This window comes from Larimichthys crocea, chromosome VIII (genome assembly GCF_000972845.2).
Source record: "Larimichthys crocea isolate SSNF chromosome VIII, L_crocea_2.0, whole genome shotgun sequence".
Lineage (NCBI taxonomy): Eukaryota > Metazoa > Chordata > Actinopteri > Sciaenidae > Larimichthys > Larimichthys crocea.
The window spans coordinates 11,189,661-11,216,597 of NC_040018.1; the positions used below are offsets into that span (position 1 = coordinate 11,189,661).

Consider the following 26,937-nt stretch of genomic DNA (forward strand, 5'->3'; position numbering starts at 1 on the left):
TTTGCAAGTAGAGTTATTAGACATCATTTATTATTTATTATGATTATTATTATTATTATTATTATTATTATTATTATTATTATTATTATTTTTTTTATATGTCTTACATGTCCAGAGATCTTCAGACTGGGGGAAGGTTTACAGTAAATGGCTTTTTCTTGACCTTGCCTGTCACATCTGTTTTACCTTCTCTGGCAGGTGAACAAGAGGCAGCAGGGAATGGGTAGGAAGGCAGACAATCCCAACAGGCAGGAACAGTTTAGTGATTTATTGAAAGCAGATGTGGCTGATAATCCACAGGTGAGCAGGAATGGGACAGATACGCTGTACAGGCAGGCAGGCAGGCAGGCAGGCAGGCAGGCACAGATATGGGCTCAGGTACAGGGTACACATGAAGCAACAACAACAATCTGGCCATTGACTTAGAAAACAGGTTAGAGAGATTGGGGAATGAAATAAAGGTGAGGAGGAGGACGAGGGAATGTGTTGACCAGGACTGAGAAAGATTGAGGTGGGAAAGGAGTTAGAAATGGGTAAGAAGAAAGAAACACAACTAAGGTAGACAGCGAGACATACTGCACCTTTGTTACTTGTCTTTGAGCTGTTGCATAGGCAATGAGCGAATAAAACAGACTGAAACTAGTTATTTCTGATTTATTGTGAATATTAACAGCTTTACTGCATTTCTGCACATTAGGCTACAGTGATCTTAGAACATAACTGGCCAAATATTTACATCACAGAAATTCATGCACATCAAACCTGACAAAACAGCTACTTTACAATGACTAGCAGCAGCGACAAATGATATGAGACAGGTTTTGAGTTCAGATAGGAAACGTCATTACAAAATCATACAAAAACAAGTAAACACAGACATTTAAGGCAATTGTTAGTCAGGAAATACTTCATGCACCTTGCAGGATCATGCTCGAACATCATACACACATCTGACATCTGTATGAATGTAACAAGTGATGGTCAACAAACATTCAAAGGTGTTTAATCCTGAGATCGGAGTAAGCAAGGCTTAGTTTTGGACTGTCTAATAGAAGTTGCTGATAGGTGGAATCACATCTGGATCATTTATAGAGGAAATTACAGATTTGATATAAACACATAAATCTAAATGCATGTTAAGCTTTATGAAGATTTAAAAAAAAAAGACATACTGTCTCTGATAAATGATTTATTTACTGTGAAGTAATCCCATCTCCCTCAGAATGTGTTACTTGTCTGGTCCCTTGACAAAATAGTAATTCATAGCATAAAAAGTACACAAAGAACGGAGCTAACACTGCTTGATGGTTGTTTATGAGGTGATTAATAATACAAAATAAGAAAAAAAGGAAAGGAGTTATAAGTAAACTGATCTTAAAAAGATTATGAAGTAACTATCACAAATGCTTCAGGCTACAAAGCGGAAGCAGATCAATAAATTAATTGCACTACAACCCATTTAAATAGATATCACATTCTTTATATCTACAGCAAAACTCACCACTAACCAGCTACAGAGTAATTATTTTCACTCAGATCATCGCTCACATGTATCCCCACCGGGGTACAAGCAGTTCTTCTTTCTCTGTAATGAAGCTTATAATTGTTGACTATAATGCCTACACTGAATAGAGACACCAATAATGTGAAATCTGAAACCAAATATAGGCCATTTATTATCCATGAGTAACACAAGGAGGAGCAAAGCCAACACACACGATCAGCCCGAACTCTCTCAAGCAAATTGATTGTATTAAAACAGAAGATCTACCGAGAGATCTAACAACATTTTCTTCATGTAGTCACTTCTTTTGATAGAAATCTTATAATTGGTCCCGCAGCAAGTTGGAAAAATTCATTTGGAAGAGGAGACATGAGCCTGCAGATTCGGTCTCAACATATCACAGTTGCAGTCAGGCTGGAATGGATGGAATAACACCACACGTCTCATCTGACTGCAGCATGATGATGGAGGTACTTGGTTCTCAAATGCACAGTTTCTCCAAACACAACACACTAAACTGCCAATATTATAGCCCAGCTATAGATCAATGGAAGTAAACATATGTATAGATGTGTTTCATATTTGATATATTTAAATTTTCTGGAGAAAATTTGAGTGTTTTCTACATTCATAGTTAAAGACAGAAAGGGGATATGTGATGTATAACATCTATCCTTAAAATGATTCAAACATGTTAACAACTGACACAGATCTTGTCTTGAAAGAAAAATAAAATGAAAATAAAATGGGTGATACCATGACCACGGCACTAAAGGGTACATACACCTAATGTCACAGGTTCAACACCACAAACTTTAACTCTATCAGCACATACAGAGATTACTGTTTTCATTCATGACAAAAGGAGAGTTTGAAGGCATTACACAGGTGATGATACAAGCTGAAGTTTCCTTTTTGCACATTTCTGCCATTTTCCATCTTAGCACCTTCCAACAACATTTTTATAATGGCATAAAATGTCAGTCTGTCCATTCAGCATTATAGTTTTTATCCCAAAGACAGAAGCCCTTGTATATGGCTGTTCTCAGTGAGGAGAAAATCATCCATCCTTGGCTTGGTTAGTTGGAGGTGTGAAGCGTCGGGCTACAGGCACTCAGACAACACTTCGTGCTTGTCAGACAAGACTTCGTGCTTGTCTGTCATTGGGGAAGTTTCTGACGGAGGCTCTGTGATGAAACTTGCGCTCAGCTGGAGTTTGAGCCTCTCCACCTCGTAGTTATGCAGGTACTCCTGAATCAGGTAGCGTTCTCGTTTAAACCGTGCCTTCACATCCGACGGGACATCAGGGATCATCCACGCCACGAAGAACTTCACCACAAAGACCACATGCTGCAGAGGAAGAATTAGTAAATATGGTTAAGATATAATCATTTCTTACAATTCTGAGTATACATTATTTGAATACGGAGTAGGGGGAAAAGCTGTGGTGTCTTACTTCCATGATAATAATAAAGGCCATTTTAGCTGCCAGGATGTGCCAGAACTGCATGGTGTGATCGTACGCCTTCTCGTGGCCTGGAGGGTAACGGTAGTCACGGTATCTGCACAAAACAACAAGCACAGGCGCATCATACCGTCAGTAATGTTTCATTAATGTAATTATTAAACAAAGTGCATCAGCAAATGCTACAGAACAAAATGTATCTGACACAAAAAATCACTCCTTCGTGAGAGTAATATCTGGCTCTTTAGCTGCTAAATGCTCCCCTATGTTTGCCAGTCAGTTGCAATCTTTGTCTGTTTGTTTATTAGAGAGTACAGTGAGCTGATGCTGCCTCCTCCAACTGGCAGCTGTTGCAGGATATGCTAACCATTTGTCAGTTGTTTATATAAAAATATTGTTTAGTGCATTTTTAAAGCTCATCAGAAAAGATCTTAAAGCTCTAATACCTGCAGGTGGCAGTCGTGTTATCAAACCAGTCGTCTTCTGCCTCCGGCATGTTGTTGGCCAGCATCTGTGAGATGTTGTATATTGACAGGCTGTTGTTAACGTAGCCCCTCATGCTGGTCCCTTCACTGATGGCATAGAGGTAAACCATACGAGGGATCATGTCGGAGGTGAACGCCATTATGAAAGCCTGTGACAAAAGTAAGAACAAAAGGCTTTAAATGTTTGTAGAGAAATTGCTGCAAAAGAGCGTTAGTCACGTCGTGAATGTTACTGATAAATACACCACCACACATATAACACTCACATTGGTAACAACAGACAAAATAGCCACTGCATTGAGGATTTCCTGCCACGCTCCGATGTTTCGGGCCTTGGATGCCACCGGTCGTCTGAACTGGGTGGTGAACTTCCAGGCGTCCACTCTGATCTCCAGGATATTGTTGAACAGAGCCAGGAGGGGAGCCAAGGGGAAAGAGGCCACGAACAAAGTGATGAAACCAAACTGGACCACTGAGCAGACAGAGAGAGTTAGTGATTTAAAAAAAAACAGATCTGAACACAGAGAAATGTAAGCAGGATCTGTAATTTGTACATTCATATATCATACAGCTGATGACCTTGCTTTCCTCTCCAGGTGTGAGCTCTTTATTTATGTAAACAAGGTCAACAAAGTGTCTCACCCATCTCCAGGTACTCGTAGAACAATCCCAGCTGGCTGAAGTTCTGCAGGACGTGGTCCTGTTCCCAGCGGCTGTAATGATTCTCAGGATGGTGTCGTCCTTTTCTGCTACTCCACCAGTTACGCATCAAGCTATAAAGAATCCCATAAAGAAGAGACACATGTCAAACTGCAAAGACCTGAAGCTGGAATTTGCACAAAGCCAGCAACACATTTCCTGCAAAGTAACAACAATATTCAAGATCAAGATCCATATGTTGTGCCATACTTTCTAAATCTAATCTAATAACTTTCAGGTCAATGTTTGTTTTAGAGGCATTTAACCAAATGATTATTTAATCAGAAGCCAATAAACACACACACACACACACACACACACACACAACACGTACACTAAATATGTGTATGTTGCGTGTATTGACGACTTTATATATGTGCCAATATACTGTGATTTGATGCTTCTCACCAGTACCACCTTCTGTGGAGCTGTTGCCATCTGTGTGTTGAATGCTCATGATTCAGCTTGGCTAATAATTTCTTCTTGGCACAAAAATCCATCTAACATTTGTATCTCCCTCATTAATGGGTGAAGTTGAACTTCGTCTAAGTCTGCGTATGTTTTTGCTTGTCTTTTTTTCCAGGTAAAGCAGCAAGAATTCTTTGAAACTTTGCAGTGAAAATAAAACGTTATTAACTGAATTCTCTGTAGTTTTTTATTCTTGTGGGCATCTGAAGTGGGAAAGCTCCATCATAAGAAATTCTACGTATTGGGGTGATTCTACTTCATGTCAAAAACTATTAATTAAATGAATGCACTAGAAAACACCAAAATGCTAATTGCTGAGTAAAAACCTTAATTAAAAATTCTTGCCTCGTTGTGGCTTATGATCTGAATAATTACGAGGTGAGAGAGTGGGTGGAGGACAAAAAGTTGATGGACTCACGGCAGCAGGGCTTCCTGAATGTTCCCCCACAGTTGTTTCCCTGCCATAACAATCACCAGCTGTGTGGTCAGCTCGATGAGACAGCCTCCAGGGTCACACTAGGACAGCAAGAGGTATTTAGTTTATATAATTTAAGTGATGTACATTGTAATGAAACATGTACATTTTAACAATAAAGGTTACTGTTTAAACTCACCTCCTCATTCCTCAAGTTGCTCTTTGTGCCAAACATATATGAGTATTTACCAGGAAAACCCACAAATTTGCCTTTGAAGAAGGCAACGTAGAAGCAGGAGGAGTAGTAGTTGACAAACTGGAACAGGAACATCTTCATGGTCAACCTGTTCTCATACTCGAGGTGGGTCTTTGGGATCTCTGCCGGAAGCAAACAGTTTGATGAAGTCCTCATGTTACAATCAACACCAGACTCTATTATACACTCCTGCCAGTCATGTTTGGGCTCTCAATTACTGTGTTTGACTCTCTTTACCCATATCAGTGATCCAAACTGCCACCCTCTCATAAAAGAAGTTGAGAATCATGATGATAACAAAGTTGATGCATGAGGCGGTGACAGACGTCGCCAGCTGTGGGGTGATGAATCTCCCCACCACCTGGATCTTCCTCATTGGGTCTTTGATGATACTTGCAAAGGCAGCATAGACGGCCAGCCTGTATGCTATGACCCCAATAATACAAGCCACGATCAGAGAAATCTGAGGAGGAGCACACACACACATTCAAGACGCTATGTGACTAGGCATGGGGAGTCACTCACTATGTGTTATTGTATACAGCACACACACATGAATACACAAACATTTAGTTACCCAGAATACAACAGTGGCTGTGGAGAGGCAGAAGCGAGCACACTTGCTGGTGATGGGGAGGTACGGCTCCATTTCCTGAAAGATTAGATGTTTAAGTGTTATTGTTTTTAAAGTAGGGTCAATGTTGCTTCACGATTATTTCCATGTTTGAATGAAACCTTGGAAGCACCTGAGTGATCTTGTTCAGTCTCCTGTTTGTGCATTGGATCTCAAACTCTGGCCGGATTTGAAGCTGTTGTTGTTCCTCCTCAAAGTCCACCAAGTCCCACTCGTACTCGAGCCGGGCTTGACGACGTTTCCAGAACTCCAAAAACAGAGTTACTGCCAAACAGATTTCAAGAAAGGACACGTCGGAAAATCTTAGTCCTCTCCATCTACCAGTCGTACAATTAGACCTTCTGAGTTATTGCGCAGGTGTGTTTGTGTGTCCATCCAAGTTTTGCACAGGTCTTTTATGACCTTCATCATGTGAACTGAAAACAGAGAGTGTCTGTGTTTTGGTTTTAGGAGTGTAATGTGTTTCAGCTGTGGCACGGCTCTCGTCACTTCTTGGCCTGCAGTGTTCTGGGAAAGCTATTCGACTGTTTAATAGAACATAATCGCGCTGGCAGGTTGTTCTGGGCTGAAACAGTATGGATAAAGGTGGACGCTTCAGTGTCAAAAGGCTTTAACTGTGAAAATCTGTCTCACAAGAGGGGAGTACTTTGGATCTCATAGACAGGTTAAATACAGGAAGACACTTACCCCAAATCCCCATAAATATGGCAAAGAATACCGTCCCCTCATTATCAAACAGATGGGATTGCTGGAAGAGAGAATGTGGAAAAGAAAACGTTCGTCAGAGAAGCAGGAGACACGCTGGGCATAAACAGGGTGACATACTGCTGACTCAGCAGGATACAGTTTTACTGCAGATATTTGACTAATTTACTTATTTCACACATTTATAACTCATGTAACATATACTAATAGGTTACTGCTGGTTATTAAATGGTGCTGAATTAACATAGTGAGTGTCATGTTTTACCCAGGATGAGAGACACGTCGAGTTGAGCTTCCAGAAAGGGCATTTCTTATCACAAAGTGGACACATCACAATACTGCCTCCAATATTGGCGTCACATATTTCTTTGCTAGAGGAGAAATTATCAAAATAAAAGTACATCAGTGGAATTACAACATAGTATTTCGTAATTTTATTGGAATATCAAAATCAGTCAAGCTGTAATACATTTGATTTGATTTGAGGCTGTTTTTCATGGTTTAGCACACTGTGAGTCAGGCATTATCGCCTCACATCATTGGTAAACCACGCTGTGGTGGAATGGGAGCAAATCCTTGCAGCCAGGTTCCAATATCTTGTGGAGAGCCTTCCCAAAAAGACTAGAGATTAATGCATATGGCTTGAAATGGTCAACGGTCACATATAGGTATAATGGTTGAGTGTCCATATACTTTTGGCCATATGGTTATCAGCTCCCTGATGCCCTCTGGTGGCACTATCATTATTGTCCTTTATTTAACCAAGAGAGTTCCCATTGAGATTAAAAATGTCAAGTCAGGCAGCAGCACGAACTATGATCAAGTAAATTAAAAGAAAACAAAATGGTCAGAACTACAATATGCAGTAGAAACCGTGAATCCAAAAATATCATTTTAAATGTGGACAAATGATTCTGGTCTGTCAAATGGATTTAAAAGTTTTATAACTTTCTGTCATAAAATCAGGAGAATCCACACGACCTCTTCCCAATCTCTCTTGGGAAAAGAAAAACAACATATAAAATTCCTTGACCACGACGAATACTGTCCATTACACCAAAAAAGTACATAAATAATATACGAACAACTAACCTCGATATGTTGTCATCATAGCTGAGCACTCCGTAGGTGAAACATATGAGACCCATGACGGCTGCAAAGAACAGCATCTCTGTGTAGAAGCCCAGCCAGGCGAAGTAGATCCCAATCTTTTCCCCATAGTACTTCCTACAACACACACATTCAATCAGCACATTGAACTTTCAGATTTCAGCAGAATCTCCACCAGACATGCTTCAAATATTACATCCTGTGTGACAACAAAAGATGAGTTTAGTTTACCTGATGAGGTTGAGAGGCTGCTCTTTGTAGAAGCAGAGGAACCTGGCCCAGTGCTTGTACAAGTTGAAGCGTTCACTCTCACATTCGGCATTTCTTGCTCTTTTCCAGTATCGACACTGAAAGGAAGAGAAACAATATGTCCTTGATCTTTGGAATTTTAACAAAAAAGTTTGCTGTGAGAACGTACACAAGAATGTTTCTGAAAATGTCGTACTAATCCTTTAACCTTTTAGAACAGTTTTATCACAGTTGAAGTAAAAAATACTAGTGGTCTGGAACTGGGAAATGCACAAAAAAATGACACAAATGTACATGAAAATAAAGTCCTACATTTTGCCAATTTACTACTACAGAATCTCTTTTGTTAACACGAGCCTAATAGTAGTAAAAGTAGAAAAATATTCACTTTTTAAAGTACCACCATTATGACAATCGTTAAGATAAAGTAGGCCAGCTAACGACAGTCTATGAAGGATGCATGTTTATTCCTAATAGGAAGATTATTTGTCGTTGACAGCTGTTGAATCCTGAACAGAGCTAATTTGGTGGAGAAGGGTTACTCCTAATCTGCACTTCTTTTCATGATAGTTCCCCTTCATATATAACAATCGTAGTGTTCTTGAACCATTCCTTTCTTTCCTTCCTACCTTCCTATCTTGTTGTCACATTTAATTCATAACTACTCATGAATGCATGTGCACACTACGTGCATGTATGTGACTGTAGCAGGCAGATATTGAAACAATATCAGGATTTGTAAAACTTATAATAATAAATGACAATTCCGGTAATCTCAGTGAATCACTTCTAGTATTTTAATAGTATAATATGTGTATTATTTCTATCCATCTATTTTCCATAATCACTTGTCCTTGGAGATGATCCCAGCTGGCATTACACTCTGGACAAGTTCCTAGTTCATCACAGGGGTATTAATTTATTTCATTCTTTAAAAATACACCCACGTGATTCCTCCACATACCACAAGGGATTTCACATTCCACCAGAGGTGCATGAATGGTAGTTTGAGAACAAGCATTTCAGTGTGTGTGTGTGTGTGAATGTGTGTAGTATTTAATATGGAATTAGGTTACTTATACTTATATGCATCATATCATAAATCTTACACGTCAAATCTTAACCTTTAGGGTACAGATAAAAGCAGTAGCTGGACAGTTTTCCAGTTTGCCAATATCTAAAACTTGTTTTTAACTCGAGTAAATCTACTTTGATGTTTGACCTCTGAATATTTATATGCTTCTTTCCATGTCTCTTACATCATGTAGTGGAAAAGCTGATGTATACGTCCCATTGCTGAGAAGTCGCTTGATCCCCGTCTTGTCTTTATCTTTACGACCCTCTTTGTAGTACGGGCAGCGGGCCAGGATGTAGAACACCTAACAACAAGGAGGGGATTTAAAAGAGATTAAGGGATTTGGATTTGCGGGAACGTTTTAGCTAAATGCATTTTACATATTGCTTTTGTTGCACAAGCATGTGTTACAATGTCTTAAAACATTCATACAGTCTTTTACAGTCAGCCTGTCCAGAAAAACTGAGTTCAACTGGGTTAACTTGTAGAAAGATTTATTATTCTTAAATACTAAAATATCAGACCCAAGTTACATATTGATATTTACATTTTGTTCTGATTTTATACAGGAAGTACTCACAATTCTGTTTCTTGTGGAAGGTGGGAAGAAAGTATCCTTGTCATTGATGAGGAAGAAGTCAGTCTTGGCCTTGTCGAAGGGGTATGTAAAGTAGTCAAGTTGCGGGCGCATGATGTGTTCTGGCAGGCGGAAAGGACGTGAGAGCCAATCCAGTGGGACATCCTGACTATGAGGGATGTCGCTCTGCTTGAAGGGAACTTTGATTTTTAAGATATCTGCATAGGTGGCCAGTACATCCCACGGAGCATGAATCTTCAAAAAATATGTCTTTTGGTCTTTGGAGTCCTGACACAAGTGAAGGAGGAGAGGACAAAAGATTCATTGTAATTATTTTTAAAGATTTTTCTTCAAAATACTCAACTCAATGACAGTACAATGTGTCTACTACTGAGCCATCCCTTTAAGACATCTTCTACAGAATATGGTGTGCCTCTGCAAACTATCCACTAGGTGGTGCAGGTGCTCTGTGGTTGAATTTCTTACTGATTTGTCTTCTGTCTCCAGCTCTAGTCCTACTTTTTCAAGGTTGGCCTCGAACTCTCTCCTCCTTTCCTGCGGATAAACACACACACCACAAAGTATAGTAAGTGCCTCACAGACTCACAGAGTGTTTTCTCATGTTTTCTCCTTTACCCATCCATGTCAGAGATATTTAACAAAGCCCGTCTAAGGGTTCCTCTGAAAAAAACTTTGATTTGTCGATTCATTCTCATGACTCTTTGTCGGGTTAAATCTCAAACTCACAAATGAAGACTGGAAAAAACAAGAGGAATGAAGTGGGTGTGGCTTCTCGCAGCAAACTACAGTTCTAAAAATACTCATAACTTCCAAATGGGTTTATGGGACAGTTGATGTCCTTATCAAAGGACACAGGGGAGGCAAACTCTCACTTACTGACAGTTAAATACCACACTGGCCCTGGAGAGCAAATTTATGTTTAAGAAGATGTAATCCTGCCAGATTCTCCAAAATATTACAGAGGCAGAAGGATGACCCTGAAAAAATGACAATACCTTCTTTCACACAAAGTACATAGGGAAGTATTAAAATATACATTACATACAACATTTGGCAAATAGACAGAATAAAAGATAGCAAACTCTAAAATGTTTAACTGCACCAAAATCATTAGTTGAGGTCAAAAAGGTCAGTTTTCTTCTGTTTCTTAAGGCTATTCCACAGCTTTGGTCCACAGAAACAAATGACAAACAAACTAAATGCTTTAACCTGTAGGCACAGTCTGTGGCACTTCCAGGTTTTAATATCAGTCAGTGTAAACACTGCATTCCTTGCGCTTAGTGAATTGTGTCTTATTTGCGCATGTTTACCAGCTGTGAGAGGTGCACTATTATCTTGTGAAGTTGCAGTAAAGTTGCAGGCCGCACAGTGAAATGATGAGCTGAAACTTGCTATAAAGCACGAGGGGAGCTGTGGATTCGGGTGATAAAGTCTCATCATTACGAACGACCCATTTCACATTGACATTTAATATGTTGTAATTATAAATAGGCTATTGATGACAGTCTGCATTAAATCTCAAATTAATGAAAGTATGAGCCATCTGACTGTACGGTATAGTGAGAGTCTAAAAAAGAACTGATAAAAGTGGCTGAGTTTTATAAAACTATGCCTATGTCAGCATGTGACTGGACTGGTACTTGGTATGTTGGCAGGTTTCCACACAAAATGTGTTCATTTCAATAACTGCGTCAGGTCACAAATCTCATGTCACGCATCAGGGAAAAAAAATATCATTTGAATCTCACTTCCTCTTTGGAGTACCATGCATTCCTCTTTTGGATATAAATTGTGTAATAATGACATTATCTCATTTAGTCACTATTAGCCACCCTGTAAAATGCTAACTCAGCATACTAACTCAGCATTTTACAGAGTGGGTTAACTGGTAGCAACTTCTCTGTTACACTTACCTGCTTCTTTTCTCCATCTTTGTCATCTACATAAGACAACACAAAGTCTATTCTTCGAACTCCGTCCCTGAAGAACACAGTGTCTTTGTTTGGTTGTAGTTTGTCTGTCTGAAGGAAGAACAAAATAACACTTTTAGCTTTCTAACAGCGTGGGAAGTGAAAGCAAACGGGGGTGCAATACTTGAACAGCAGACGCTGACGGAGCAAGAAATTAAACTCTAAGACTCTCAAGGTCACATATAAAGGGGTTTAACATTGATAGATATACAGTAGTAGAAAAGCACACTGTGCCCCACAATAATGCACTGTATGACACATGACTCCAGGGATTTTACTTGTCAGTGCTCAGCATAGTACTGAAAAGTATTTTCAGAGAATGTTGTTTCCTTGGGAGGAAGGGAGGCCAAGATGACTTGAAAACCACATAAAACAGGAAATTCTGGACACAGTACAATCACAGTCTATCATTATACTAAAATAGCTGAAGTAGAAACATGTTCTATACCAACTTTTGTATTTCAGTCTTTGACTCAGCCCTTTAATGAACTTTCCATCAATGTGGGATACTGTTTTGTAACATGTATGGATATATGATCAAGTGATGTACACTCAGTAAGTGATGAAGTATAATCAGTGACTACAACATACAGTATGTGTCTTAATTTGTCTTTTATTTGTTACAGTAATGTGGATCAGTGCAGATCAGTGCAGGTGATCCGTAACCATAAAATATACATTTATCTTTTTTTAAGTTCCTTTCTCAAACCCAAAGATATATTTACTTTGCCGCACTGTTAAATGGCCTCATTCTAACCATTTCTAAATGTTGCATTGCTTCACATATAAATATCTAGATGAAAATATAATGTTCTTAAGGCACACTTTACATTTTCCAGTCAGATTCATGGTGTCAGTGCGTGCAGCCTAGAAACTGTCAATTTTGAGTTGTGATATCTACCTTATTTGTTTTACAAGGCTCTTCTGATTAATTTAGGGACAAAGTTAAAGAGCTACACCACAGTTCCCAGTATGTTCAGTAGTTTACTGAAACCCACCCAGCTTGTTTATCAGACCCTCACATCCACCAACAGACCTTCCTGTAACCGGGGCATGGCCTAATGAGAACATTAAAAAGAGACTGATAGATTGTCGCCGATAAGAATGTGCTCCATCCACACAATGAATCCTTGAGTCATACAGTCACAGAAGCTATAATGTAATCATTGTTATGAATTAAGATGGATAAACCATCTGCTTAAAGCCAACAGACTGACAACAGGCTCCTGTTTCAGCAGCGATAATTTATTTCTGTCACGCTGTGAAATAAGAGGAGCTTTTCGAGGCACAGAGGTCTTGTGACTCAGCGACGAGGGTGGTGATTCAACAAAAGGTCAGTCGTCTAAATCTACAAATTTACCGAAAACATGAACACTGACAAAAATGATGTTGTGGCTTTGAATTTGGAAATATAACAAAAGCCAGTTCGGTAATTGATATATAAGACAATCGATTCTGGATTGAAACAAATAAAACAAAATGCAATACATTTAAAGGAATAGTTCAGAATTTAAGGAATAATGTTTTTTTTACTTTCTTTCAGAGAGTCCGGTACAACTGTTATGTCAGTGCCGCAACTATGAGGCTACAAACCATTTATCTTAGCTTAGCACAAAGACTGGAAACAAGATAAGCTTTTGCCATCAATGTGGAGTTGCCAGGAAAACAGTGGAGAAACAGGAAGTCACTGTACCCAGCCCAAAAAAATTGTCTGCTGGTTTACTTTTGTAGAAGCGAAACTTTATGAGGTTTCATAGAGATTAAAGAAATAGAAACAAAAAACAGAAATTTAAAGTGTTAATTAGAGAGCATTAGAGGTGCTGGTAGCCAGTTAGCACCTGCTAGCTGTACCATACAGACATAAGAGTGATCAATCTATCTTGGCAATTATTTTCCAACTTTCTTTTTTTTAAAGAATTTGTGAGCATTTCAAAACTCCAGCAGATACATTACAACTCACTTCTGCATGTCCAGGAAGCGTCACTCTTTCAGATAACGAGACTCCATTTCCACTGTGGTCATCTGTAGAAGAAATACAGGAAATAAAAAAGAAAATAATGCCAAGAAAACTGAAAAATACAACAATCACATGTACAGACAGGGCAGAAGCAGAGAGAATATACAGGATGTGTTCAAAGTTGAAATTTGTGTAGAAAGGTTAATACATTTCACACTGAGTGCAGTAATACTGTTGACAAAACTGTAGTCTTCAGTTAAAGTTGTGTCAACAAACAACTAGTGCAATTACTGTTGATGTTAGTCATTATACTTTGTACAACAACACATACTAATCTATTTGTTTAGGTTTAGTGAATTTGAATTGTCTCTGGTCTTTGTCATGGTAAATGTTTTCCCTCTGACATTTGTCATGTATGTGTCTTCTAGAGTGATGAGTTGTTTTTCAGTTAATCTGTCTTTGCCTGCACCTTGAAGGTGAAGATTGATGACTCATGTTGGTGTAGATATGAACTCAGTCAGTGGAGCTCAAACATACTGTAGGTAAACACCAGAGACTGATAACTGGTCAAACTACAACAAAGTTGCTGATTCATGCAAAGAAACTTTCAGTAACACTTTCTATGAAGACTACAATGATAGTGTATTATTGGGTCATTCATAGTGAATTATAATGAATTCATAATGCTTTAAAACCACACATGTAAACATGCATAACACTTTCTGATGCACTATAGCAACAGTCTTGAAACATTACAGATATGACTTGTAATAAATTATAACTTTACGTGTCTTGTGGATGCTCCTGACTAGTTATAAACTAGAGTTTGACTGATGCATTATGACTACATATTCTTTAAATGTTTTACCTTTTGACTTTGTACATAATAATCACTTATGTATCAACATGACTTCTTTTAAATGCATTACACCTTACTGAGCACCAACAATGAAACATTATGATGAAGGGTGAATTATTATAGATGCATCAATATGTACTTCACTTTACTTATCACATACAATAAGAATTTATGACACTGCATGGGCTGTTATAGCACACTATGAGTTCTCACTGCAGCTGATTGTTGAGGTGTGTGTATAGGTGAGTATAAGTAGTCATAACGTGCTATAAGTCCCATCAGTCAAAGTCTAATTTATAACTAGTCAAGAGCATCCATGAGACACTTGAAGTTATAATGCATTCATATAGTGTTGTCACAATTAGAATGCTTTATGACTGTTGATTTAGTCCATAAGAAAGTATTATGCATGTTTATGAGTGTAGTCATAAGGTATTATGAACTCATTATGAATGCCCTCATAATACACTATATATGTGTGCTTCAGGTCCAAAACAATAATATCATTGCTAGATTTTCATGTGTGCTTGTATAAATATCTTAAATTTCTAAATATAAAAGTGCTGCGGCTAGCAGAACAGGTAGACAGTATAGTATTAAACACTTTGAATTATGGAGCAGATATTCTTCTCTACTCATCACACCAACATCCTGTAATTTAGCTAAGCTAGTTTAAGTTCTGTTTATATCCATGCAGGATACAGGATGATGATGCGGTTCACTCAAAACCAGACTATCCCTTTAAGAGTAATCAGCCAGCCAATACCTGCTATGGCTGGGCCTGCATCTCAGACTAATTTAATCTAACAAGGGTCCAATAAAAATCACTACAGTCTCTTGGCAACATTATCAGATGCAGGCTCTTGCCATATTGGAAAGCATTTATAGGAGCTGAGAGAGGAAGAGGAGAAAAACAAAGGCGGCGGCAGATCACACATGCTCCTCTTCATCTCAAACACAAAGACACACAACATTCCAGCAGTGCCTCCACTCGCGGCGTGGCAGACTCTGGCAGAGGGAATGTGCTCATGTAGCACTGCTCTACTCGCTGCCTGCTCCCCTATTATTCCTGGATGGTGGGAAAGAGGCACTTCCTGTGGGGGAGGCTATGTAAAGGCATCTGTGAGGGAGAGGAGCACCAGATCCCCCACCCCTCCCCAAATGAAAGACACAAAGGACACAAAGATCTCCAGCCCTGATTAGACATAATGACTTGACAGACAGCAGTGTGAGCCAATGAGAGAGGGACTGTGAAGTCTCCATGTGCAAGCTCAATGATAGGCTCACTCACTAGTGAGACTCACTAGTAAGGAATGAAAATATGCCATATCAGTTAGACCATAGGAATCCCTGAATTCAAAGGTCAAATGACTCTGTGATTTTTCCACTTGGCTCGTGGGAAGCATCGTTGAACGTGCAGCTGAAGGTTTCTTTATTGGTAGCAGCTTTTTTTTCTCTCTCTCTTTTTCTTTTTTTCTGTGTTTTATTTTGTCCTGTTCCAACTGTGAGCAGCCACTTATCAGAGCCTGGCTTGAACTAACAGGAGCAAAGAGTCAGCGGCGTGTTTTAACTGCTTTCACAGAGAGACAAATAAATGGAGAAAAGGGTCACACACACTGAGTAGCTTTTTACAACCAAGGTGCAGTGACCGACGCACATTGGTATGAATGTTCATTTGCTAAAAATAAATACAGAAAAATCACGCAGTTGTTCATTCATGCAAGGTTGCCCTGCTGTTGAGGGCTAAATAACAACTCATTTAAAAGTAAAGCTCATAGACCATGTTTTTTAACACACTTTCCATCCAAGCAACCTAATTACACTTCAACCGCTGTCTATTTACAGGAGCTCTCCTGTGTCCTCTAGCAGGATGCCAGCTTACTAAAGAAATATGCCAGTAACCTCTGATGCTCTCATCAAAGTGATACTTTTAATCACCACCTAAGAGGGAACTAGTGTCCCAAATGATCAGAAATACATAAGCTAATATTAATTAGATTCTACGAGCAACATGACTGAGATGATCTGATGTCTTACTCTGGAATATAGAGACATTTTTTCATCTTTTTAAAGGGATTCCAACTTGTAAAATCTTGTGAATATGATGGACAATTTACTGAAACAAAAGTCTTGAATAAAGACACTAGAGTAAAACCTTCCAAGACGCAGTGAGGCCTTGCCAAGGACCAATCAACATTCAGCTGGTCTCTTTTCCTAATTCTATCCAGAGATGCAAAGCATGTGCATATCCAATCACTGCTGTTGCGTACAACAGAGTAGTAAGAGCTGGAAGGATTCACAAGTAAACACGACATGAGCACCTTTAAAGAGCACTTCAGTGTTTTTTCTGCACTTCTGAAAAGTTAAGAGACTCACAAGTGTCCAATTTTAAATAAAAGAGTGGTCAGTAGATTGTCTTCAATAGAACCTCCCTGCTTTTAATAACATCCACTGCCGAAGATTGTAAAATAACCTTGTGTGTGGCCTTCAAGCCAAGGCCAAAATGACCCTAGTGATTTGACTCTGATTCTTCAGATTTTCAAAAACCTTCCTCTAAGGTTAAGGACAAAATTTAGGTTATAAATCTAATACCAGTAGGGACTAAAAGACAACAACTTCATGTGTATTTGTTCAGCCTTGACTAAGGTGGCAGGTTGACAGGTAACCATGCCTCCATCACAATATAATAACCAACCAACAAACCTTAAACCAACAAACAAACTGGATGCATTCTTCCCTTTAAAATCAACCCAGTTCTTTAAAGTTTCCATTCCTCATGTCTTACCCTGCTTCTCTTCAAATCCTCTCTTAAAGCGAAGATTTGGAGGATACCCAGTGATATTCCTATAGTCATCAAGTTAAAAACCCAAACAAAGTATTTGTCTAAAGACAACAGGTTTTGCTGCTTCATCTCCCCAAGCCAGAGCATTAATGGCGTGTGAGGAGTGATCAGATTTAGGCTCTCACTCTGATTGTCACACTCTGATTGTGAGGTCAAGCTGGGTTTTTGTTCTGTCTCGTCATTTCCTGTTTTATTTTGATATTTACCTGCCCTCTCGTTTCAGGTTACTTGCCTTCCTCATGTGTCAACGGTCTGATTGTCTTCCCACCCCTCATTGTTTCCACCTGTTCCCCAATACCCTGTGTATATATTGTCTGCGTCTCCCTTTGTCCTGTGCCAAAAAGTGTTTTGTCATCTGATCGTACACCAAAGCCAATTCCTAGTCTTGTCATAGTCTTAGCGTTTTTGCTCGTGTGTTTTTGTTTCCTCCTCGAAAGACTGATTTTTTTTTGTTGTAATTTTCTTAGTCTAGCTTTTTCTTTCATAGTGCTTAGTTTAGTTGTTTTTTCAGCCTCCCTTGGAGAGATTTCAGTTAATGTTTTGATTTTTCTCCTTGTGAGTGATTTTGATTTTGATAACTTTTTCATAAACCAGTTTAGAGTTTTTTCCTCCTTTGGAGTGTTTTTTGTTTTTCCTTAGTTTAGGCTGGTGTTTTTTTAAGTGTTTTTCATAGCCTGTTGTAGCATCACTCTGTCGAGAGAGACTCAGCATCTGAGTCCTGTTTTGAAACCGGCCTGACACTGATTAATTAAAGAAATCAGTAGAGGTACAGTACAGGCCTACAGTACTTTAGAATAGGAGGCCACTCGTGCCAATGTGCTGATCATGCACAGAGAAAAAAAACAGCAGAGGCTGAGCATTCTCTCTCTCTCAACGCAAACAATTCCACCGCTCTCCAGCCAAATTATGTAAAAACCCTTCACTACAAGCTAATAAAGTTTCCACTCAATGGTGGTGATTGCTCTAATTTCTACACCTCTTGAACATATGTAGCCTCCAGATAAGATGCACATTAAGCTTGCCAGAGTTGCATTTTACTTGCCAGCATGTGTAACTGGCAGAAGAGCTGCCCTCTTCAGTGTATCCTAAGTGAGTCATCAAAACAAATGTTATGAAAGGGAACCCGAATCTCTCACTCTGAACCAACATCCAGGGTCTAGTATTTGTCTGACGAGAGCATGTGAGAGGAAATCTGAGCCACCCACAAACTCACTTACCCACACTCATAAAAGCACAATACATAATGCATATTTTTCAATATCAAATAGTTAACATCAACTTGGCATTTATCTGTGACACTTGAAGGGTGAAGTGCACATGTACACCAGAAATGGTGGAATGTATGAAAGTACATTTACTCAAGCACTATACTTAAGTGCAATTTTGAGGTATGTAGCAACCGATAATGTAATCAAGTCCAATAATGCAATACCTGCCAATAACGTAATAATTTTGGCTATTTGAAATGTAATGAAACCAATAACACAATAACATGCTAATAACGGAAAGTGTTTGAGCCAATAATGTAATAAGTTATTACGTTATTGGTGTAGCATTAAAAAGGTTGTTATCCGATAATGTAATAATACATAAATAGGACTGAATTTCTTGAAAATAAAATATGATTTTGCAGTTTTTGAGCAGTTTGCTTACAGTTTGATATAGTGGATGGCATAGTTGTCATAGTCATTCATCAAGGGTACTATGCAGCACTCTCTTTCCTTATTTATGGTTGTAAAAGCCTATTTGAGAATTATTTGTTGTACAAAATCTTTATTTAGAATATTGTTTATTTGCTTAGATATGTAAATTCATAATTTCATGTATGAAGAAATATTATTTCATTCATTACTGTGAAGTGTAGAGTTCAGGAAGAGAACAGTGGTCATGTGACATCATGCGTTTGCTCGGTGTTAGATGAAAAAGGCTAATCAGTCTAGTTATTACTAAGTTATTACATTATTGGCATGTTATTACATTATTGCCTTTATTACATTCAAAATGGCCAAAATTATTACATTATCAGCAGGCATTACATAATTGGACATTATTACATTTTTGGTTGCTACAAGGTATTTCACCACTACTCAACTTTTTTTGTACAAATGTACTTAAAATGATGAATACTCTTATTCTATAATTACTTCCACCACTGTGCACCAGTTGTGAATGACTTACAATAGTAGATGATATTGATCCAGTTCTCTGTAATGGTATATGTAACTTTATATTGTTATATTGACATATAATGTAATATAGCACTTTATCTGGTCAATTGAGTAACTGTTTGTGGATAAAATTACCAGACAGGACTGTTTGTTTACTGTACTGTAATGTACTAACATGAATCTGAGACATTGCAATGGCGTAACACAACTAGAGATGGTAAAGAAAGAGTATAGATTAGTAGAGCCATCAGAGTAAAACAGTACAGTGAATTCTCTGAAATCTACAGTATACTGTTTCTCCTCACATGCCTCCCTATATGACTGCATGCATCAGTGCAGATTTGACACTCCAGCCATGAAAACAGGACACAGCACACTTTACTACCAGGAGCCAGCCTCTGCAGACGAGATGGAAGCCGACAGAGCCGACAGACACACAGACATCTGGGTCTGATTAGCAGACTAACCGGAAAGCAGCGCAGAATTAACAGAACTAGAAATATGGTCTAGTATTGAGTTCAGCGTGAAGAGAGAGCAAGCAGATGACAAGAGAAAAAGCAGAGGATGGTGATGAGAGGACGGACAGACAGGCGTCACATAAAGCCTCTGATCTGCCCGTACCTGAGTGAAGGTTTATCCTGAATGCGGTTAACACTGCAGGACCATCTTTAAAAAGGACAGACAGATAGACACAGGTTAGTTATAAACTGTAGGTCAGGAGGAGGAGAGGTGTATGTGCATGCTTACAAAGAAACACTCTTGTAAAATGGTGCCCAGGGCCTACTTAGATAAATCAAAGCAGAGAAGATAAAGATCCGGAAAGTGCAGCAGAGCACTTTGGGCCTCAATCTGCACCACAGCATGAAAACAAACAGCATGACACACTAAAAATGATGCAGTGCGTAGTGTACATTTGATTCAATAACAAAGCAAATTGTTTTTCACTATGACTCAAAACTGTGTGGGTGTGTACCGTCTCAAAAAGGCACCAACAGCTCTCCTGTAGTTGTACTTTTTTTCTTTTTAAACTCAGATCATTGCCCTGCACCTCAACAAACGCAGTCTAACTAACCACAGCTCCGGATTATAGCAATGTAAAACTTTTCTCAAGGGGAAGTGATACAAACAGGTCATGGATTGCCCTACAACTTCACCCTAGGCAGGAGTTGCGTGTAGATGTATAATAACCCCAGGCATGGCACATGTTCTCCAATAACAAGGAATATCAGTCTTAGAATTTGTAACTAATTACTAAGTTAAACTTGGTTGAGTTGATTAAACTTGACATGTGGCTATTTTTAAAATGGTGAGGTAAAGAGGATATCTATTTAGAAACAGTCCTTGTACTGCTGTGTTTAAAAGTGGCAAGATGTCTTCAAACATGCAACAAATATCTGAAGAAAATTTGGAGCAAGCAGTAGTTATTAAGAAGACAACACAAAGGAGCTTTTGATTTTTGCTGTGAGCTGAAAAATGAAGACAGACCTTGTAATTTCGCACCAGGGCACCAGGCTACTACAGACTGTTGAAACAGATTACACCTCTTATGAAAGACATCAAAATACTAATTACAGACACTGCATCTTTCATTTAATGATAATACTAGGCATGCACAAACTGTGTTGCTATGAATATTTGAAATAATGGCAAACTGAACAAAGTGTCAAACAATCCTAAACAAGGTCAGACAGCCCATGAAACATGTGTGTGCGAGGATATTTGACTGATGTGACATAGGCTTTAGTTTGAGTCTGTCTGTCTTGGTCATTTGGCAAATGTGGCAGACACTCACATAATAATAATATGGAACGGTAATGCACCTGACTGAAATATTAAATTTCACTCCAAAACATGAGTGCAATAACTGCTGAAAGTACCACGATATAGTGAAACCACAACTTCCTGAGCTCGAACCGGGTCTAGGTCTTCTATAACAAGACATCCTCTCTATCTCTGTACCCACATTTCCTGCCGAGTCAGCTAACTGTCTGAAAGAATTCATAAACCACTCCAGTCAAATATGGATTTTGTTATTAAAACTCCAGAGTGAAAACACAAGACATTAAACGCACAATGAAAAACTGTCGAATCAGGTTTGATAAGAGTTCATTCTTCACCTTAAGGTCGATTCAGTAGCCATTCTGGGGCTTTCAATCATACCACGTGATCTTCATCAGTGAATACTTGGTCGTGTTTTGTAGACGTTAAATTTTGGACTTCTTCTCCATATTGGCTTGAAAGAAACTTTCATCATGTGATATGACTGACAGCTCCAGAACAGCCACTAAATGGACCTTGAGATTAGGTTAATATGCCAGAATATGGTATTATAAAATGGTACTGTCTTTTGAGTAATCAGTGTGTTTGAGTTGTGTTTTGTATTTGCAGGCCCCCTCCCCAACCTGTCAGAGACGTCCTCACCACAGGACTAAAAACTGTAATAATGTTATCATACAATGAGGAGTAACGTGACTTAATATCTTAACATGAATACAATATCTTTTTTATTATTTGTCTATATAGACAGGTGTGCACATATGTGTGTGGGTGTTTCTGGAGCTGCAAAGCAAATGTCATTGGACAATAAAGGCATTATGTTCTGTTGCATCAATATACAGTATTTTCTTATCACCAGGATACTGTAGTCCCAAAGGAATAGTTCCTGGACAAACCGCAGAAATTTTGAACAGCACAAAAATACCAACAAACTTTCATACAACAGGTCACATGCAGGGTAGCGAAGATAGTGTATTATCTTCATAAGACACAATGCAACAGACTGGCAATAGCATGTCTGATACTGTTGATAGTCTCTTGAGGAAGGCATGTTTGAGTACTGGTCGACACAGATTAGGACGCAGAAAGTCGCTTTCTGTTTTGGTCGTTTGGTTTTGATAGGATTCATATGAAATGGTAAAAGTTTGTTTCTGTATCATCTAATGCCTTGTAACAAATACAGTTCTATAGATCTTCCTGTTCTATAAACAGCTCACATAAATAAAACATAATTTAATGGCATACGAGAGTGTTTGTTTCCACTCTTTTAGTGTTTCATATAAAGTAAACAGGTTGAGGCCGAGGGCAAGCCTTGTTCTAAATTTAGACCAGAACCTTTTATCTTAAAAAATAATAAAGTCTAAAACTTGCTCTGGCTAAACAAGGAAATACGCCCAAACAACGCTACCATTGTCCTCTAGCTTGTAAAGAGGAAATCTGTTGCTTTCCATGTCTTATTTAGTATCATGTCTCCATCAAAGGGGGTAATACAATTACTAGCCCTTGTTACCATAGCAACTCTTTGGCTCTGTTTCACCTCTGACTGAAAGATGACTTCATCGGGCAGGCTGCAGATAGCGCAAAATGAGAGATCACCTTAAATGGAAGCAAATCCCTTAAAATATGAGTAATATTATGGAGAGGACTTAAAAGGGGAGCCGTTTGATATGATTATTGCATGACTGTCCCTGGTACAAGCCATAAAAAACGAGCACCTTAAGACTGAAAAGCTTTTGAGTCTAATTAAAAAGCGTTATTTTAAGGTGTAGACAGCCCTCCTCCATTGTATATCATGTCACAGCTCATCTGGTGTACGACCAGTAGTAGGACGTCAGTCTATAAATCAGTGTTTGGGCAGCTGTGAACGAGGCAAGGTGAGGACAGGCCACTTCCTCTCTTTTCTTTCGCCTTTCACTTGTGGCTGAAGGTCTGCCCTGATAAGAGCCCGAACAAAGCAGAACGAGAAAAGCGTAACCTACAGCTCACTGTAGATAAACAGGCACGTGCCTTTATTAATGACTCACTAATTAACCCAATAAGGAGTGTTTCATTTACAAATAGAAAAGGTGAGACTGAGATTTCATTATGTTCACTCAACAGCCTGTGATCGTTTCCCATAACGATCTGTCGCTGATGCAGTGTTGTCAGTGCTACTGGGTGATGTCATCCAGCTGTTAGGTAGACAGATGTCGGGTGAGCTAGAGGTTAACATGTGTAACTACAAAAGCAAAGCTGACATGTTTGTATCATGTTAAACCATCAAAATAACTTAGACACATAATGAAGTGATTTCAGACCTTTCACAATCTGCTGTATAGCTAGCTCGCTAGTGATGTCTGAATATTTTATTGGTGGCTGTAAATCAAAATGAAATCATAAAGAGTTTAGAGAAGTAAAGTCGTCTTAGTAAATTTTCCTTAATCAAGCTGAAAATAAAAACATGAAATGAGATTGACAATTGACATTAAGTTATTTCTCTAAAACAGATATTATAGATTCTTCATATATATTAATACTGTATCAATTGGTAATTGTTTCTAGCATGCACTTAAAATATTAACATTATTATTGACCAATGGACATTTGATCTTCTATATTTGATGCATTTGTGCATTAACAATTAAAGATGCAAAAGTCTCTCATACCCTTAGTCATCCTCATTCAAATGCACCAGACTTTACCAATGGACAAGAAGAGGTCACAAGATAGTAAGATAGTAATACACTTCGTGTATGTTAGAGTATCCTCCATTTGTACTTTGCTTTTATTGCTATGGATTCCCAACCTGCGAGTTTCTCGTGGAAAACATCATGTCTCCTGACCTACTGACACAGCACATTATTGACGTTTGTGCTTCAGTTACTCCAGTTTTACCCAACTACACATCTGAGTGTGGAGTTTAAAATGCCAATGAGAGGATGTGACAAGTTCAAACAAGAAACCATTCACCCTGAGGCGCACAAGTGAAGCACAAATTAAGTAAACAGGTTTATCACTGTAAGTTTAAGTGCATGGCCCATGTTAGCCAGACACTTTCAAGCAAATACGTTTTACTATTACTGTACATCACACTAATCCGTTTCCTTGGAAATGGGCATAAAAAGGAGTTTTTGGATTCATGTATTGTTAATTAGAACTTTTAAGTGAGCCTCACATTACAGCCAAGCAATCAGTCTTTGACCACAAACAGTGGCCATTTGTCCACACTTTCCATTTAGCTGTACACGTCTGACATTTCAAATATTGGGGAGAACACAGCAACTTATAACCCTGGTCTGGTTATTAAATAAAATTCACAGACTTAACTGCCTTGTAACATATAGGTCAAATGTGAGCAGCAGTTCTCTGCATTTTACCTCTGTTTGGCTGCTTTGTTGCATAAGAATGCCACTACAGCAACAGTGTATGCTGTGGCTGCTGTGGGAGCCATAATGCACTAAAAAGACCACAGCTCTCCACTATCATGACATCTGGAATCCCATGAAAGTGGAAACTATTCGGCTTTACTCATTATTTATGTACAGATAAAGAACAAATAATGGTTAACCAATAACATCCCATCACTCTAATGGCTGAAAGCATATCTATGAGCGGGTAAACTGGTATGTCTGAACCGGCTGTTCACCTCCAGATGGATTCTAGTCAAACCGCACAATGAAGGTGGTTTGTTGTCGAGCACAGAGTCGGTGAAGGCGACCTATTTCAGAGGAGGTAATCCCATTAGATGTGGACAGACGCTGCAGCTTGACAGATAGCAGAAAGAAGGAAAATTGATTTCCTTACTCACATGTTTCACAAAACATGGAGATGAAGATGTTCCTGTGGCTGCTACAATATCTATTAAGATTTAAGTCTCATAGGTATGACTTTAATTAAAGGTCCAGAGTGTAGGATTTAATGGTCATCTAGCATCTAGGAGTGAGGCTGCAAATAGCAACCAACTGAACCCTCCTCGCCTCATGCACTACTTTCAACCATCTAGAAGTAACTATGGTAGCCACGTAACATAACGTGAAAGCCCCTATTTAGAACCAGTGTTTGGTTTGTCCATTCTGGGCTACTGTAGCCTGGGTTCAATATGGCAGACTGTAAATATAAAAGGTTCATTCTAGGGTAACAAACACACTAATTATACACAAATGAAAACATACTTGTGAATATTACATTCAATTTCTGATCCTACTAAATCTTACACACTGGGCCTTTAGGACAGATCCTATATATCTGCCCCAGTTTGGGAAATATTCCTGTGATGCAAAGCAACACATTAAGTACCCTCACAATCACCCAGCATGTCTGCTGTCATGGTCTGTTTTCCTCCAGGCTTATCATGGGATCACTGTTTACTGTGACAAATGCCCAGCAGCAAGAATAAACAGTGTGCAGGAAAAGTTTTTTTTTTTTTTTAAATGGTTGATTTATCCTCATGCTGCAACATTCACTGTCCTCTTGTCTGAGATCACTCTAATTAATTCAAATCCTCCTCAAACTCTCCCACTTAATGCTCGTGCATGACGTAATTGCGCGCAGCCGCAGTGCTGAGAGGGGCTGCCAAATAGAACACATGTACTCAGAGTAAATAAAACATATTGAATTAAGCAAAACATACACATGCAAAGTTACCACATTATATGTAACAGAGCGGCACTTTCATTTTAAACTGCTGCATGCAATTCAAATAACTATAAAAAGATGTTGACATCATATTTAGGATTGACCCCACTATTTCTTTTATTAGTATTGTTTGCTACACAGCTTTTCTAATAGATCTAATTATGACCACATGAGGTTAATTGGATTATCACTTATCCGTTAACTGTACAGTACAGCAGCCTACAAGCTGGGAAAGAAACACAGTACAGTCTTACTGTGTTTCTTTCCCAGCTATCACAGGCAGTGAGACATCTTTCATGACAGATCTTACAGTTTAGCAGAGGACACAGAGCTCCTCGTGACCCCCCAGGCGCTGTTAAAGGTTAATGCGCGCGTGTTTCTTTCATTACCTCCGGTGTGTGGATCCGTCGCGCTCTGCAGCTCGATCAAAGTTTCATCCTTCGCCTTCCCCGTTATTCGTCTCATAGCGGTGTTATTCTAAAGGCTTCACCTTCTCAAGTCAGACAGGGGTGAAGGCAGTGAGGCTGCCGATGAGATGCAGTCGCGTCGATGAAGACACCACCATGCAGGTATCAGCTGATCACACACACACACTGAAATCAATGAGCCCGGGACACATTGCTGGATGGTAAATGGGTCATATTTACAGTAAAGGAAAAAAAAAAAACGACCCTCGCTGTGAAGCTGTACCCTGCTGGACTCACTGGAGCTACCCGAGAAGACCAGGCACATAAAGGGGAGTGGCAAAGGGAGGATTTGCGTCGGCAAAATGGTGTGCGTGTGAGTCTTTTAATGATGTGTGCGTGTGAGAAAGAGACACAGATGGACAAATGGACAAAAAGCGGAGAAACCTATGAAGAATGTATTAAAATAAGGTTTGTGGGCCGTGTTGATGTGATGAGTCAGGTGAAAGACGTTCACGGTGAGGAGGAGCAGGTTACCTGAGCGATGTCTACAGGAAAACACACCAGGAGCTGACATCTGGTGGCCATTTACAGTACTGCACACTCAACAATATTACAGGTTAAAATTATATATGATCTTTTTTTTAATGTTTTTTTAAAAGTGTACCACTTTCTAATAAGCCC

General features: G+C 39.0%; 1 protein-coding gene across 2 annotated transcripts; it reads right to left on the reverse strand.

Moving 5' to 3' along the window:
- Positions 1–634: 634 nt before the first annotated feature.
- On the reverse strand, positions 635–26,848 carry ano5b (anoctamin 5b). Of its 2 annotated transcripts, XM_019260757.2 has the most exons (21): positions 26,239–26,848; positions 20,081–20,125; positions 13,594–13,655; positions 11,577–11,684; positions 10,129–10,197; positions 9,646–9,930; positions 9,250–9,369; positions 7,973–8,088; positions 7,724–7,858; positions 6,897–7,002; positions 6,614–6,674; positions 6,039–6,190; positions 5,870–5,944; positions 5,530–5,755; positions 5,236–5,414; positions 5,040–5,137; positions 4,097–4,227; positions 3,721–3,926; positions 3,416–3,603; positions 2,961–3,066; positions 635–2,854 (listed from the first exon to the last, which is right to left on the reverse strand). In XM_019260757.2, the coding sequence occupies exons 1-21, from the start codon at positions 26,312–26,314 to the stop codon at positions 2,609–2,611; spliced, it is 2,790 nt and encodes a 929-aa protein (XP_019116302.1). In that variant the 5' UTR covers positions 26,315–26,848; the 3' UTR covers positions 635–2,608. The 2 variants fall into 2 exon arrangements, with proteins under 2 accessions (XP_019116302.1, XP_010729530.1); XM_010731228.3 differs by lacking the exon at positions 20,081–20,125 and having other exon boundaries at positions 26,239–26,596.
- Positions 26,849–26,937: the final 89 nt, after the last annotated feature.